This window comes from Volvox carteri, assembly GCF_000143455.1.
Source record: "Volvox carteri f. nagariensis unplaced genomic scaffold VOLCAscaffold_17, whole genome shotgun sequence".
Lineage (NCBI taxonomy): Eukaryota > Viridiplantae > Chlorophyta > Chlorophyceae > Chlamydomonadales > Volvocaceae > Volvox > Volvox carteri.
In genome coordinates this window covers 1,630,890-1,647,244 of record NW_003307560.1, presented here as the reverse complement: position 1 = coordinate 1,647,244, position 16,355 = coordinate 1,630,890, and the positions used below count along the sequence as shown (strand labels likewise).

Below are 16,355 nucleotides of genomic sequence, written 5' to 3'. Positions count from 1 at the left end.
CTGAATGTACTGCTAGTCGCTCGACCTCCACTCGCTGCACAATCCCACTGCGCGACGATTGCCGCCAGTGGTGTATGTCTGTGTATCTATATGTATGTATGTATGTATGTATCTACATGTGTGTCCGTGTGTATTACCCACCGGTATCGGAGAGGGGAAGTACTTTCCGTTGAAGCGGTTGGACCGTTGGGGCCGGGAAACTGGTAGCTGGCCCTGGCCGGCGCCGGGCCCTACGTATGTATGGATGTATGTATGGATGTATTACACGCAAACACACGTTTCCTCTCCCCCCCCCCTACAGAGAGGTGGCCCGGCGCCACGGCATACCCTGCCAAGAGTTCTCCGTACGCAACGACATGCCGTGTGGGTCCACCATAGGGCCCATTCTGTCATCCAACCTAGGCTGCCGTACAGTGGACTGCGGGATAGCGCAGCTGTCAATGCACAGCATCCGGGAGCAGGTGTGTGTGTATGCCGTACCTCTGTATAAAAAATAAATATCTATGTATTTGTGTATGTATATATATGTATATATGTATATATGTATATATGTATATATGTATATATGTATATATGTATATATGTATATATGTATATATGTGTGTGTGAATGGACGTCTTCCCCCCGTGTGCGCGTTTGTTTGCGAAGTGCCTGAGAGGTGGTCATCGAGGTGGTGTGCACCCCACCCCCAGGGGGTGGGGTGGGGTGGCGGCCGGACCAGTAATGATATAATGAATGCGCTGGCTGTGCTGCTCAGCTCGTGCGTGTGGAACAATGGGCCACCAGTTGGGGGGTTAGGGGGACGGACACCGCGCACCGTGCAGCACCACAAGATATGATGGCCGGCACACGCTGCGATGGCCGCCCCCGGGGTGATCAGCACTCGCGCAACGTTGTGGTCCACGGCGGGGGGGGGGAAAACACATATCTTCCTTTAAAACTTAACGTCTATTTCTTTTGTACTGTGTTGTCGTGGTACTGCAGTGCGGTACGGATGACGTTGCGCTGGCGTACGACCACCTGTTGGCCTTCTTCCGCGAGGTACGACAAATAGAGGGCACCAGGATGTGGGGAGACTGCGGTGCGGTGGTCTCATGGGTGGTGTTTCGCTCTGCCGTACACTCACTTGCCGTACACGTCCTGCTTTAGCCTTTGGGCCCTATAGACACCACGCAAAACCTTGTTGTTGGTGTCCTTCACGTCCTGCATGTGGCATCGGCGCCCTGCCGTGCACATACACGTGCATGCATGCGGGTGCATATCCCCTTTGACCTCTCACGTTTTCGTCAAATGCAGCTGTATGTGTTGTACATCGCCGTACACTGTCGTACCCTGCAGTTTTCTTCCCTGGACGCCAATCTGGATGTGGACTCCCTTCCTCCCCCCGATATCTCGGGCACCATTCGGGACACCCCCTGCTGCCACACGCACTGACGGACTGACGGACTGACAGACTGACTGACAGACTGACTGACGGACTGACGGACTGAGGCCAACCATCCAACCAACCGACTGACTTACCGACTGCCACCGTCCCTCCAGTCCCGCGGTGGGCGGGTGGCCCCCTCGTACGTACAGACGTACAGAGGTACAGACGTACAGACAGACGGAGAGTTGGCTCTTGCGCAGCTCCCACCGTGTTTGTACGTGCGCAGCCAGCACACACACACACACAGCTGGCTCCCTCCTCCCCTCGGTACCCTACGGCTCCTGCGGCTCGACTTGTGTGATACACATATGCACTTAATCATTTATACATATACATATATATAATGACATATAAACATACATGTAAACTGGGACTGAAGGGCGGAGGCGGCGGGGGAGAGGGAGGCGAGGGAGTTGTGGGCTCCCTGGGGGGGGGTGCGGCAGGGCACGGGGGGGGGTGCCGCCACACCGTCGGGCAGGGGGGAAGGAGGGTCAGGTCCGCATGGCGCTTCAGAAGGTGGGGACCCCGGGCGGCGGGGTGAGAAGGGGGGTGGGGCGCAGGGTTTTTGGGGTGGGGTGGAGGTACGGCAGCATCTGTGAGGGCGGTTATGGGGCGAGGGTGCGTTCGGGGAAAGGAAAGGAGGGAGGGAGCGACAGGAAGGGGAATAGAGAGAGAGAGAGAATATGCGAGAGGTGGCGTGCGAGGAGGCGTGCGAATTGGTGATTGATCGGAGTGAGGCGGGAGAGATGAGAATGCTGTCGCCTCTGTATGTGTTACGTCTGTCTGTTCGGGTGTTGGGGGGGTCGAGCTGGTTTCGAGGTGGCATACGTGGACTGGCTGGCTGGCTGGTGTCGTCGTCATCGTCATGTGGTGGCAGTCGTCTCTCACAGTATCACCCCCGTGGATGTCACCCGCGAGGGTATCTTCCCCCGCCCTCCTCCCTCCTCCCTCCTCCTCCTCCTCCTCCTCATCATCATCATCATCAGCAGCAGCAGCAGCATAATTATCATAATCACAATCACAATCACAATCACCATCATAATTGTGCGTGTAAAGCAACGGTGTCGATGCACGGTGGCGGCTCCTGTGTCGCTACCTCGGGCGCCCCCCCCAGCCAGCCAGCCAGCCACCTCACCCCCCCCACACGCTCGCCGCGACTGTCGTCCTGTTGGAGCGTTAGGCGGTGAGGACTACCTACTCTTATTGTGTTATGCACAGTTCGTAAAACATGTTGGTGCTGCTATATATGGCTCGGGATGCAGACCCGTGGGTCGCTCGAAACATTGTTTTCGAATGTACGGCAGACGGACCGCGGAAGGGCCCACTTGAGCCCCCAGTGAGTGAAGTGCCCAACCTCCTCGATGAATTGTCAGTAATAGAGCTGTTACGCTGTTACCAGCGTTCATGTCGTCTGTAAATTTTGTCCCTGCCGCGTGGCGGAGGCCTGAACAGTTGTTATGGTAGTTGTAGCAAAGGCAGCTACAAAACAGCTCTTCGAGAGATGGAATCTGTTCGGGTACGGGATTGGCATTGTGGAGTGCTTTGGCTGCGCCCCTGGCGGGTACCGAAGTACAGTACTGCAGCGCTTGTCCGTTCCCCACGCTCCAATCCTGTGACCGCAAAGCACCGTTGACTACCAACGTACTGTACGGGTCTTTGAACAGTCAAGTGACTAAACAACAGTAAAAATGGTCCCGCATGCTTAGGCCCTTGCGTGTGCGATATCGATAGCATTTGTCTGGCGCATGACGCCGTGTACAGGATGCCTTGACGTGATTCAACGTTGATCGTGACATGATAGTCCAAGTATAACGAAGTAGCAAACACACTGTGCAGTTCTCTTAACATGCTTGTGATAATGGCGGCTCACTCCATGGCAACGACCGCAACGCACTTTTCGGTGAAGGCCAAGGATGGCAAGGCGCGATGTGGCATCCTCAAAACCAACAATGGCAGCATCGAGACACCATCTGTGTTGCTGTATACTCGGCGCGGGGGACCTTTGAATTTGACATCGCCCGATATGCTCGCCGCCGTGACACCACCGGTGCAAGGCGTCCAGCTAAATACAATGCATTTGTAAGTGGTACGTTCCAAATAATTTTCTTCAAATTTCAGTGTTTAAATAACGCATCAGCTGGTGATTTGCAGTCTTGAAAACCCAGATGCGCGCGTCCTCCGCGAGTTTGGCCGGGGCGCCCACGGCTTCCTGTGCCTGGAGGGCTTTCCCATCCTAGCAAGCAATCGTGATCCCACTATGTACGAGTATGGAACGCGGCCAAGCACTGATAAGGAGCTCCATGTATCGATCCACAGCGGTGGACAGATGGTGAGGTGCTCGTGCGCCTGTTTTTGTGCTGAGTCAGCCGTTATTGTCGAAGAAGGGGGCTGCGAGTTTGGGTGGTTGGATTGGGGAGGGGGGGAGAGGGAAATGCTTGTGCAGTGGCAGGGTGATGGAACCGATTCCTCTCAGGTCGCCATTCCTCAACAAGCTTCCGTAAACCTCAATAGAGTTTGAGCACAGGGGCGCCAGTGCCCGAACCCCCATGCCCACCGAATTCCTAGAACGATAAAGAACCCTAACAAATGTCTGTACGACACGTACGACTTGTCGTGCCTATGACACGTGAGACGACATCATCCTGCGGTCATCTGGCATTCCTTTCCTCTTCTTGCCTCCGACATACATACATACATTATTTTTTTATATTCTGATGAAACACCCCACTCCCCTTAATTGCATCGCGACTACTATGACAATTACGATGGCGCCCATCTCTCCCTCTCCCTCTCTCTCATACACACACTCTCCCTCTCTCCCTCTCTCTCTCACTCCCCTCGTCTTGTTTGAACCCCCCCGAAGGTCTCCCCCGAGCGCTTCATGGCCACGGTGGCGGCCCTGAAACCCGACCTGTACGTGTCCTTGTGCGACGAGGTGAGGTCCTTGTACGGGGAGTTTCTGTATGTTGGGTGTTGGGTTTCGGATGTGGGTTTTACGTTTCGGCCCTGTCGTGACTTTAGGTCTGTGTGTGGTTTGGGGGAGTGGCTGGCGGTGGGCGAGGAGGAGCCCTCCCGGGGCCCTAGGGGCTGCGGCGCTTCCCTTCCCAACCGCCAACCCCCAACCCCCAACCCCACTCCGCACTGTGTGTTTGTGTGTTGGGGGACCCGCTGTTCCCACGACGGGGTGTGGTTTGTGGTTGTGGCGGGGTGAGGGGCAGCGTGCGGCGGTGAAGAGGGGTAAGGGGAGGTGAACTGACAGACATTACCCCCCCCCCAAACCCGGGGGGAAGTGGGGAGGGGCAACGTTCCCCATGCCGTACCCCGCCGTACTCGCACCTCGGTCTCCCTCTTCACTCGGAAACCCCTCTGGGCCCCTTCCCTCCCCTCTCCTAATTGCCGTACAGGTCACCGCGGACGCCAAACCCAAGCGTGTCGCCACATCCACCAAACGAACCACAGCCTGGCTGGAATCATGTCTGAGGTTGCATGGCGCTTACCAGCACAACACAAACCAACAACAACAACAACAGCAACAGGGGCAGCAGCCTAACCAGGACACCTCAGATGGCCCTGCGACGGAGGAGTACGGCACCGCTGCTCAAACCCCCCACCACCGTGCCCCCCAAGCCGGGTGCTGCAGCAGCAACCACAGTAACGACAACAGCACCGGCACCGATAAAGGCGACACTAGCGGTGCCGTGAACGGCGAAACTGGTGGTGGTGATGGTGATGGTGATGGGGGTGGAGGTGGAGGTGGAGGTGGAGGTGGAGGTGGCTTGTTGGGGCCGTTGTCGGGCAGTTTGCTGTTGGCGGCATTGGGCGGTGGGGGGCTGGTGGCGGAGAGGAGCCGTGCGGCGGCGGCGGTGGCGGACATGGAGGGAGTGGGAGGTGAGCCCAACCCCCCCCAGAGCGCGGGGCGAGGTGGCGAGTGGGGGGGAGGGGAGGGCGGGGGGGGGTCCCAGCCCGGTGGTGGTGTTGTGGTGGGCTCTGACGAAGGGTTTGGCTTGGGGGTGGGTGGCTGGGTGGGTAGACGGGAGTTGCTGTATGAGTGGGGGTGTGGGGGTGTTACCGCTCTCAAGCGCCCCCAATTCCCGCCTCCCACACACATATCGACTAAGAGGCTAAGAGGCCCAGAGCCCCCCCCACACACACACACACCCGGCGCAGAGCCGGCTCGGGCTTCGCAAGTCCATCCCTTCCCCCACTCCGCAATGGCACCGCCGGCACCACTGCTCTCCTTTCTACACAATTGTCGTCGTTTCCTCTCGGTCCCGTGTGTTGGCGGTGTGTTGTCTTTTCAGAGCTCAGCTCCGGAACCCACCTGCTCTGCTGCCCACCTTTTAGTGTTCCCTCCCCCCTTTACCTTCCACCCTCCTCCCCCTTTCGGTTGATAATCTTTGCATCTGATCCCCTCTCGCCCCCCCCCGGCAAACCCCCCCTCATACACACACACACGCACGCGGAAAGGCTATGCGGTATGTGGCCTAGGTACTGGGGAGGACCCGGCCCTCCGCCCCGCCCTCATCTCCGCCTCCCTGGAGCCCCTGCCGGCAGCCGCCCTGGAGCACAAACCCGTGTTTACTCCCGGGCTGTCCTCCTCCCCCGAGGATATCCTCCTGGCCGTGGGGGAGGGAGTGGACCTGCTGGACTGTGCACTGGTGGCGCAGGTGAAGGGGGAGGTGTGAAGGGGTTTGAGGGCGGGGGGGAGGTGTGTATGTATTGCCTGTGTGTACGGCTGCGTGTGTACGGCTGCGTGTGTACGGCTGCGTGTGTACGCTTTCGCTGGCCACTTTCTATGTCGCCACACCTGTAAATCAGACGAGTGGGTTTTAATGGTTTTAGGGTTTCAATTCGCGGTGGCTTCGATTGGCCCTTAAAACCCGCCGTGACTCCCCCCACACACATACACATACGCACAGACACACCCACACCCACACCAACCTTCACACGTCGTGTCGTCACAGCCACGCCGTCCACCCTGCCTCACCACGCATCCACAAACCCTAGCTCCTCTCACATCACTCGTGCCCCGCTGCCACCCCCACTACCGCCACCCCCACCACCGTGCCGTACAGATCACCGCGGGAGGCTATGCACTGACGTTTCCGTTGCGACCTCCCCCGGTGAGAGCATTGGGGGGTGGTGTATGTATGTATGTATGTATGTATGTATGCATACGTGTGTGTGTGTGTGGTGATGGGGAAGGGCTCGCACAGTTAATCAGAGGCAACTTCAATCAGAGGCAACATGTGAAGATGTCGTACACACAGCGGGTCCATTCCCCCTGGGGGGGCGGGCCGGGCTGTATTCCCCCCCTCGATGCCGATGAGGGGTATCCTCATCCTCCTTGCCCTCGCGGTGTGTGTGTGTGTGACTCGCCACCCTGCTCAATATTGCGGCTGCGGCAGGGCGGGCCCCCATCAGCGGCTGCCGAGAACACCGCCATGGCGGAGGTGGGCACCGGCGGTGGAGGAGCGGGAGGGGGGGGAGTGGAGGACGTGCCCGCTGTGTCCACATCAGCTGCCGCTGCCGCAGCCGTGTCTGTTCCGACATCCGTACCTGCGGCAGCGGCGGCAGGGGGGGTATCCAGCGGGGCCCTGTGCGGCAGCAGCCCCGAGCGGGGTCCGAGTCCGGATGTGTCCCGGGGCGCGGATGACACCAAGATAAACCTGTGGTCCACATCGTACCGGTAGGGGAGGAGGGGGAAGGGGGGGAGTGGGGGGAAGGGAGTAGAAGGGGGAAGGGAGTTGTACGTGTCGCGATATCCACCCTGAGGGGAAGGGGAAGGCCGCGGGGTCGGTGGGGTGGTCGGGGTGGGGGAGCGGGGTGGGGGAGCGCCAGGGGGTCAATAATCCCGGTATAATACACAGCATTGTCACCCGAAGGTAAAGCCACCGCCGGCTGACATCAGGTCCATCAGGGGCTGCTGCTGTTGAGGGCGGCCAGAGAGCCGTAGCGGCCGCCCCTGTGGGGAGGCCCAGCAGCTGCTGCTGCTGCCGCTGCTCTCCCTTGGTGAACTCCATTGATTGATTTACTGACTGCCACGGAGCTGTTAGTTGGCCGTGTTGGCTGGGGCCCCCCCTCCCCCCCCTCAGAGGCCGTGTGTGTGTGTGTGCCGTATAGTCGTTGGTTTTGACGTGTGCATTGCTGTAGCTGTTGCTGCTGCTGCCGAAGACGTGTTGTACAACTACCACTAGTAGTAGTAGCACTAATAGTAGCATGATGGCATGGGGGGGGGAGTGTGGGCTGTGAGGTTGTTACGATGTCTGTGCACTCTCTCCCCCCCCCACCACCTGAGTACCCCTCCGGTTCCCTACCCGCGTCCCCCCGCCCTCCACCCCACCCCGTGCCCCCTGTGTCCCCGTGCCCCCCGCCACCGACTGACCGCCTCCGCCTCCTCCCCGACAGAGCGGACCGGGGTCCGTTGCTGCCGGGCTGCGGCTGCTTCGCGTGCCGGCGCCACAGTCGCGCTTACGTGCACCACCTGCTCAACACGCACGAGATGCTAGGGGACGTGTTGCTGGAGGCACACAACACCAGCCATGTGAACGCTTTCTGTCAGGTGCAGAGGGGGGGGGAGGAGGGGGAGGGGAAGGAAGTGATAGCAGGGGAATGGCGGGGCCGGGGTTGTTGCGTGAAGCATCAGAGCACCATAACCCCCCACCGCCACCATCGCCACCACCACCACAAACACCAGGGAGAGCGAGAAAGAAAAAAACATTATATATATACTTTAAATCATATGTATAGTGATTTAAAAGTATATAAATATATGTGATGATCATATCAATTTGTTACACTACTTTATTTGGGATGGCGGCAGGCCATCCGGGAGGCCATATCTGAGGGACGCTTCCAGGAGTACTGCAACTGGTTTCGGAGCCTGAGGGCCGTACCGCTGGTGCCGCCGCCGCGGCGTGTGGCGGCCAAGAGGAGAGCGTGCGAATCGACGTCGGGCGCCGACACGGCGGTGGCGGCGGCGGCGGCGGACTTCGAAACGGGACCAGAGGCGGGATTGTTGGAAGGTGGCAGTACGGCAGCGGTTGTGGCAACGGAGTCATCTCCCGGGGAGGATAGTGGAGTTGGGCAGTTGGAGGTGTTGGGGGAGCGGCGGGGTAAATGGATGCGGGTTTGACTGACCCAGGCGCCCGGGGCCGGCTGGTGTGTATGTGTATGTGTGTGGGGGAGGGGAGCGAGGGGGAATTACGGCGGTGGAGGTTATGTGGAGGTGAATCATATGCATATGGGGGCAGATGGGTTAGGTGCCGCAGGGGGAAGTGGGTGCCGCACCCACAGGGGGTAGATGCAGCGAGTGAGTGAGCGAGTGAGCACATGATGCGGTGGGCGGGATACGAGCCCCGCCCCGCACCCGCCCCGCATCCGCCCCGCCGTGTGTGACATACACATACACATACACACGTGTGTGGGGACGTGTGTGGCGACGTGTGTATGATGTGTGGGACAGGGGGGGGGCATATCTTCGCCCGTGGCAGCTACCCTGCGAAACCCTGCCTGCCCCGGTATTTCGGGGCACCCTCATCCAATCACCCTAGCCGACCTTCCACCATCGGAAGGATTTTTGACCCGGACAGGTCTCGATTCCGGAACCTCCGGTGGCATCAGTGTGTGCTTTACCAGTAGTGCTTGACCTCAGTACATCAGTGTGTGTTGGGGGGGGGGAGGGGCGAAGAAGGGGAAGGGGGTTACAACCGACAGACGCTGTGCCAATGAGATGTGTAGTTAACCAAGACCTAAAGAAGGCCGTGCAAACGCAGTCTCGTCGGCAACCCTAACGCCGACCCGGTCTCGTCTGTGCAGTACATAACAGTACAACCTTGGCAAATACGGCACCTTCTTCAATGACAGACAGATCGACAGACGGCAGACCGTCCGCTGAAAGGCTTTTTTGAACAATGCAAAAATTGCCAAATGTGGACCCTACCTAACTCACCCCTTTTTCTATAAGGCATGTACGGAATCGCATGACGATGTACGACAGCGTGTTGACGGAACCTTACATGAAGCAGTCGCCGCAGGGGGGGGAGGGGGCCCACACATGGGGCCAAGCAACCCGGGGATTAAACCCCCCGAAAGCAATATTCCTGGATTCAGTACCCGTCTATCTCTGGTATCGGTATCACACTCGTCTGTCTGCGGTTCGTCTTGACCTCTCTCGAGAAAGCAACCGGTATCGCCCCTTGCCTCCACACTTCACTTCACACATAGGGGTCTCATCCGGGGTTGCGAAAAGGTTTGCGGGGGGGGGGCCCGTCTTTTCTACCGGCGATTTGTGCGCCAAGTTTTTGTTGAGCCCCTGAGCCTTGGAGGGAAATGAAATTGTATTCACGAAGAAAACGAATGAGGCTGTGCGTGTATGTATGTATGTATGTATGTGTGTATGTATGTATGTATGTATGTATGTATGTACGTGTGTGTTGATGTGCAGGGGAGGCGAGGGAGCCGCTGGGTTGTTCTTGGGTTCTTGTTGTTGGTGGGTTCATATACCTCGCGTTCAGCCTCCGTTTCCCCCTCCCCTCCTCGGACTTGGTCAAGGCTCCCCTCCTCCCCCCCTTCACGGTTGGGCAGGGTGGTGGAATTCGCAGCTCCGCCCCCCCACGTCCCCCCACGTCCCCCCACGTCCAGCTGCATCCCACCTGACTTCCCGCCTACTACGGGCCATTCCAGCAGTGGTATATAAAATTATACAAAGCTCGCCCGCCAATCATATTGCAAGAACGCAGCGAGCAGAGAGGGTCGGAGGCCCGTCGTACATGGCCCCTCTGTTACAACGAACCGCTGTTCAGAACGCCTTTCGCTGAACCTGGACGCCATTGACCTTCGCATCTTCGCGGGGTCATAAGAATGATCCCCTCGTCCTGGTCCTCGTCCTGCAATCTGTCACCATACCAAAGCGGGTCTCGGAGCGGGGAGGGCCGTAGGGAGGGATGGGGGGTTGGCAGTGACCTGTTGACCGGATTCACCGACACTGTGTTTTTTGTCTTCGAGTCCAAAGCCAGCCTCCGAAACCAGCCAGTCGGAGTTGGCGACGGAGAGTTGGAGGGAACACGTAGGAAGTCCAGAAAGCTCGGCTGCTCACCCGTCCAGCAGCGAGTCCGCCATGTCCGCCCACACCCAAGGCGGATGGAGACCCGCTCGCACCCGCACTGGCCGAAGGCCCCCCTCCCGCCGCAACACCGCATTCAGCCCCGCCACCTCACGAACAGTCAGGAAGTCCACCTGGATCTCTACTGCACTACGACAAGCGGCTAGCCGCCCGCTGCAGCTACTGCCGGTTCCCGTGCCACCATCCCTGCCGCCGCCGCCACCGCCCCCCCGGCAGCCCTCGTAGTCACTGTAGTCACTGCCACTGCGGTGAAGGCTTGGTGCGCTCCGGCTCAGCGGTGCGCACTGCTCCTCCCGGGCCGTGTCCTCGTCCTCATCAGTGGAGTTGTCGGTGTGGAAAGATCCGCCGCGGTCGGAGCCGTCCGGGGAGTTCGATTCCGAGCCACTCGTCGTACTGCCTCCACCGCCACCGCCACCACCGCCGCCACGTTGGCGATTTGTCGGCTGTTGTGGCCGCAGTGGCCGTGGTGGTGGTAGTCCTGTGCGGTCCCGTAGGCCTCGTGCCGCCTCAAGTACCGCCCAGGGAGCCGAGCCGTACGGTGGCAGCGGAGGAGCGCAATTTTCCCCAGTGCAGCTCCCCCCGCCCCTGCCGCCGTCATCAAGGCAACTAGGTTCTTGCCGCCGCCGCCGCCGCCGCTGCCGTACCTCCGCCGCTTCCCGCCGTGCTGATCGCTGGCGCGCAGTGCCTCCTGCTCCACAACTCCCGCAGCCTGTGGAAGACTCGCGCATATACTTCTTGTCGTACTTGCCGCTTCGGCCTGTACGGCGCCCGCAGTTCATCTCGTCACCAGCGGCGGCCGCATCGAAGGGGTCCTGATGCGGCGCCGCCGCCGCCGCCGCCGCCGCGACCGGCCCTGTCGTACTCATCCCCGCCGCCGCCTTCAGGCACTCGGCGGCCTTCCCACACGCCACCCAGGTTCAGTTGCACGCGCTCAATGTACGGCAGGTTCTGGAGCGCCTGCAGGCCGCCACAGGCCCCCTCCGCTTAATGCCGTTTTCCCCCAGCGGCCTTCCCACAGCCCCTCCCCTGGCGCTGTAAGTACGAACATTTTTCACGCCGGAGCTGCCGTACAAGCTCTCTACCGGCGCCACGCACTACCCCGGAGGGGGGGCCCCCGCACAGCCCACAGAGCCCCGAGGGGAGCACACACACGCACCTGACCGACCCAATCAATAACCCACCGACCCAATGACCGACCCACTTTCAGCGCCTTGGCGTTGAGCTTGGAGCAGTTGGGGTGTGCCAGCAGCAGGGTGAGCCGCCGCAGGGACGTGAGCTGTCTGCGGGGTGAGGGGGGGGGTCAGACAGTGGAGGAGGGGGAGGGGGAAAGGGGGAAAGGGGGAGGAGGAGGGGGAAAGACGAACCACACACGATTGAAGCTGCTGCCAGGGAGGGGGAGGGAGGATGAAAAGGCCCCTTAATCACCTCACTGATTCTTGCGGTAGGAAAGGGACATGCGTACGGACATACATACATACATACATACATACATACATACATACATACATACTAGGGTTTGGCACTACTGGTAACGCGCGACCATTGCCCCCGGAAGATCCCGGGATCGATACCCGTTAGGGTCAAAAGTCCTTCCGATGGTGGAAGGCATTGCGCCCCTAGTTGATGGACGGTGGTGACCTGGGATAAAGTTAACCTGCGAGCCGACCAGGAATGGAGTTGGGCCGCTGTCGACCCGGCAGATTCCGTTGGATGCTGGTGGTGGGTGCGGAACCTGAGCGATCCACTGAGAAGTTGACTAGGGTGACTGGATGAGGGTACCCCGAAATACCGGGGAAGGCAGGGTTTCGCAGGGTAGCTGCCACGGGCGAAGATACACCCCCCTGTTTCACACATCATACATACATACGTACATAGACACGTTGCAGCGGTCCTTCCGCCGTTCCACCGTTCCCCACTAAACCTACCCACCGTACGGCAGTGGCCACCCTTGTGGCCACTGCCGTACGGTGGGTAGGTTGGAGGTCGTTAGTGGGGAACGGTGAAACGGCCCCCCCGCGCCCCCCCCCATCCCCCACACACGCACACGGCAACCAAGTTCCGACCATCACCATCACCATCACCACCACCATTACCACCACCATGACAGCCCCTACCAGAGAAAAGAGACACCGACGCAGCCTTCCTTCCTACCTTCCTACCTTCCTACCTGCCTTACTCACCTGCACAGAGAGCTAAAGTGTTGAGTTCCCAAGGGAGGGCCGCTGTCTCTGTGGGGCATCCGCAACGTCAGGCCCCGCAGGCCCCGCACCCCCGCCAGCAGCCGTACAACCCGGGACCATTCCCAAGGTTCCGACCGCATCACCGACAACTGCAACTCCACGTCACACACGCCACGTAAGCCTGACGTCACCGCCAGAAGATCGTCGTACAGCTGCTCCACACCGCTGCAACCGCCATCATCATCGCCGCCGCGGCGGCGGCGGCCACGGCGGCGGCCGCCTCCGCCGCAATAATCTCCTTCCGCGTGAATGTACATGTCGGCTCTCAGGTGTTGCAGTACGGGCAGGTTAGGTAGCAGGTGCGCGAGGTACGACGGCCAGGTCATGGACAACGTCAGGGAGCGGATGGAGGTGTGGGGGTGGGGGAGGTCCCAAGACCCGAACTGCCGTGTTTCTAAGCGCGTCAGACGGGGGAGGGCCTGGAAGGAGGGGGGGGTGGGGGGTGGAGGAAAGACGAACCACGAACGAGTGAAGCAGGGGTGGGGTGGGGAACGAGGAGGAGAGGACGCACCACAGGGTTTTGGCACACCTTGCAGAGCTACCAGACGTCATCTTTCTCACCCCGCGGATCCTCTTTCTCCCCTCCCCCTCCCCCTCCCCCTCCCCCTCCCCCACACAAACACGCTCTTCCGCACGCGGCAACGCAAAGGTCCTGTCAATCCCTTCGCTTTTCCCTTGTGCTTGCCGCCAATGTGCACCCTTTTCCCCCCCTTCCCTAACATTCCCTCCCTTTTTCTTAACCTGCAGTACGGCAGGCATCTGACCGCTGTCCACGCCCTCGCCGGGGAGCCCCAGCGACACCAAGCCCCGACACTGCGACACCGCCGCCGCCAACTGGACTGCCGTACAATCCGGCGCGTTCACGTCGACGTCTTCGAAGCCGCCGCCGGCGCCGGCGCCACCGCCGCCGCGAATATAATTGCGCTGCATGCCGCCAACGGCCACAGTCGTTCCTCCTGCGGCAGCTGCCGCCACCGCCGCCGTTGCGCTCAGCTGCCGCGCCGCCGCAGCTGTGGGCACATGCAGGAACAGATGCAAATGTGCAAGTCGCTTTAGGTACGGCTCGTACGGACGGCTGCAAGAAACGGATAGCACCAGTTTCGTCAGCCGCGTCAGCTCCCTCAGCCCCGTCAGCAACCCCGGTTGTACGGCAACACCACGAAGCTCCAGGGATGCCAGCTGCAGCAGCAGTGGCGGCGGCGGCGGCGGCGCCGTCACGATGGGGTGCTGCATGGGCGACTGTCGAAGTATGGGATGCTGTGCGGCAGCGGCGGCGGCGCAGCCGCCGCTGCCATTTTTGTCGGCGGCGGCGGCGGCTACTGCTGCTGCTGCTGCTAGTCCTCGGAAATCTAGAAGTAACAGCGGCAGTCGGGCGAATTGCGGATCCAGCAGCTCCGCCTCAAAGGGGTCGATACTGGGCTGGGCGTAATCGACGACGAGAGCCTGAAGCCCCGTGGCAGTGGAAGACATGCTGGCGCCGCCGCCGCCGCCGCCGCTGCAGACCTGCGCAGCGCAACAAGACACGACGCCGTCACGGCCTCCCCCACCGCCGCCCGCGGCGAGAGCCGCAGCCAGGTGCTCCAGTAGGGCCTGCGGGGCCAGCAGCGCCCGGAGGGGCGGCACCGCCGACGCGGCGCCGGTGCCGTCACCGCCGCCACGACCATGCAGGCCGCCATAACCACCGGGTCTGACGCCAGCTCCCAACTCGCAACCAGCAGCGGCACCGGCGAAGAGGATTCGCTTTAGGTTTGGAAACAGATTCGCCAGCGCTTGCCCGACGGCAGCGCCGCCGTCACCATGACTGCAGTCGCCGCGGTCCTCGTCCGTGCCGTTGTCATCGCGACGGACCTTTTGACCGGGACCAGATCTGATGTCACGGGTGAATCGGTTGTGGTGATTGATGCTTTCTTGCGATGGCAGCATGGGCATGCCTCCCAGGGCCCGATGGAAGTGCGGCTCCAGGAGCGTGAGCTCCGTCTGTGACGAGCAGCGGCCAACAAGCAGCCGCAGCAGCTCAGCAAGGGCATCTTCACACGGGAGCGGTGTCAACGGCCGCGAGTCGCAACAGAGACTGATTTGCGTAACAGATGGGTATCGATTATCAAAGCCGATTGGATTTGCAACTGACAAGGCGTTGGACCCGGAAGGGCTTTCCGTTGTCGTCAGCTGGAGCGCCCGTAAAGCCTCTTGGCTGATGCGGACATGCAGGCTACTTGCTGTCGATCGGTAGAGATCTGAAAATTGTTTGTTTACAAGCCGCAAGCTGCGTCGATCGCCTTTATCGAGGTATGGAAGTAGATGTTCCCGGAAAACAAGTCCCGGAATGCGACTAAGAAGGTCATCCTCAAGATGAGATGGCGACGTATTGTCTTGCGACCCAGAAGCCATGCAGCAACGGACTGAATCTACGGTAACCCGAGCAACTGTTCGGTTTGACACTCCTTGCCGCCTGACTTCCTAATCGTTGCAATCCCCTACAGCGATGTTAGGGTAACAAAATAAACTTCAGCAATATAAAGCAGGTAAGCATCTCTCCTCATTGTGCATAAAAACGACAGGCTGCGTTGTATGTTAGCAACGGATACAACCGTCAAGGTACATACATGCTCCATAACGTTTCGAGGCAGCAAACAGGGAGTATTTCTCAACCATCAAATCCACATCGTGCCTCAGGGAGCCATGGCAGCAACGAAACTGGAGCTCCAGAACGAATTGCGAACAGGATGGTTTATCCATCTCCTGGACGCTCTGTCCAGGAGATGGACATAATATCAAAGCAAAATGCACAGTAATCATTATGCCGATGCCGTGAAACAATTATTACAAAGCGATTCAAGCCTGTAGCCTCTCCAAAGAATCTGAAGCGAAGCTCGAACCTCACATCTCACCTCACGTGCCTGACAGCGAGCAACTAGAAAACGCAGCCCTGTAACCAAACCCATACCCCATGCTCCTTAGCCCACAACACCAAGCAACACAACGTACTGCACTGGCGCGTACATGAATAACCAAGCACACGGAAAACCAGTAAAGGTCCTCAAGAGCCTGTTGGCCCCGTACGTACGGCTGCACTGATGGTGAGGCTGACAAAGGCGACCTGGCGGCAGCAGCTGCAACTGCCTTTACCACCATCACTACCACCACCACCACCGCGGCACGGGAGGTCATTTCTGTGGCGCTGTAATTGTTACATTCCCTGTGATTCTCTTTTGTTAACCCCAACCAAGTAGCCAGTTCCTTTCTCATTCATCTCCAATCCTCACCACCACCACCCCTTCACCCCCTCTTGTGCCCTCTCACGCCTCTGCTTCTAGGTACTCCTAGAGCCGGCGAGGCCTCCACTCCCCCTTAAGCTGCCCTGTCAAGATATCTCCAACCCAACACAAACACACACGTACACACAAACATACACACTCACGTACACGCATACACACACGTACACGCATACACACACACGCGCGCACGAGGTTACCCTCCAGTAACCCCTCCACACCCCTCCGCGCCAAACCGTGTGCATATTTTCACAAGCCCCACTACCCCCGCATGGTTACATCCAACCCAA

General features: G+C 59.7%; 3 protein-coding genes across 3 annotated transcripts in view; 2 read left to right on the top strand and 1 right to left on the bottom strand.

Moving 5' to 3' along the window:
• VOLCADRAFT_104613 (uncharacterized protein) overlaps positions 1 to 1,692 on the top strand; it is a gene marked incomplete at its 5' end in the record, with an annotated part of 6,857 nt that extends 5,165 nt beyond the window's left edge. Inside the window, 3 exons of the mRNA XM_002950177.1 lie at positions 302 to 461; positions 985 to 1,041; positions 1,339 to 1,692. Coding sequence (XP_002950223.1) covers positions 302 to 461; positions 985 to 998 — 174 coding nt within the window. The 3' untranslated portion in view covers positions 999 to 1,041; positions 1,339 to 1,692. The remainder of the gene's footprint in view (positions 1 to 301; positions 462 to 984; positions 1,042 to 1,338) is intronic.
• A 1,994-nt stretch (positions 1,693 to 3,686) lies between these two features.
• On the top strand, positions 3,687 to 10,261 carry VOLCADRAFT_104612 (uncharacterized protein; the record flags this gene model as incomplete). The annotated part of the gene is made up of 8 exons (XM_002950176.1): positions 3,687 to 3,758; positions 4,293 to 4,364; positions 4,834 to 5,317; positions 5,897 to 6,096; positions 6,505 to 6,552; positions 6,838 to 7,118; positions 7,838 to 7,991; positions 10,073 to 10,261. The coding sequence occupies 8 exons, from the start codon at positions 3,687 to 3,689 to the stop codon at positions 10,085 to 10,087; spliced, it is 1,326 nt and encodes a 441-aa protein (XP_002950222.1). The 3' UTR covers positions 10,088 to 10,261.
• Positions 10,262 to 10,522: 261 nt separating this feature from the next.
• VOLCADRAFT_90617 (uncharacterized protein) overlaps positions 10,523 to 16,355 on the bottom strand; it is a gene marked incomplete at both ends in the record, with an annotated part of 13,910 nt that continues 8,077 nt past the window's right edge. The window contains 4 exons of the mRNA XM_002950067.1: positions 10,523 to 11,449; positions 11,710 to 11,833; positions 12,734 to 13,212; positions 13,535 to 14,770. Coding sequence (XP_002950113.1) covers positions 10,523 to 11,449; positions 11,710 to 11,833; positions 12,734 to 13,212; positions 13,535 to 14,770 — 2,766 coding nt within the window. The remainder of the gene's footprint in view (positions 11,450 to 11,709; positions 11,834 to 12,733; positions 13,213 to 13,534; positions 14,771 to 16,355) is intronic.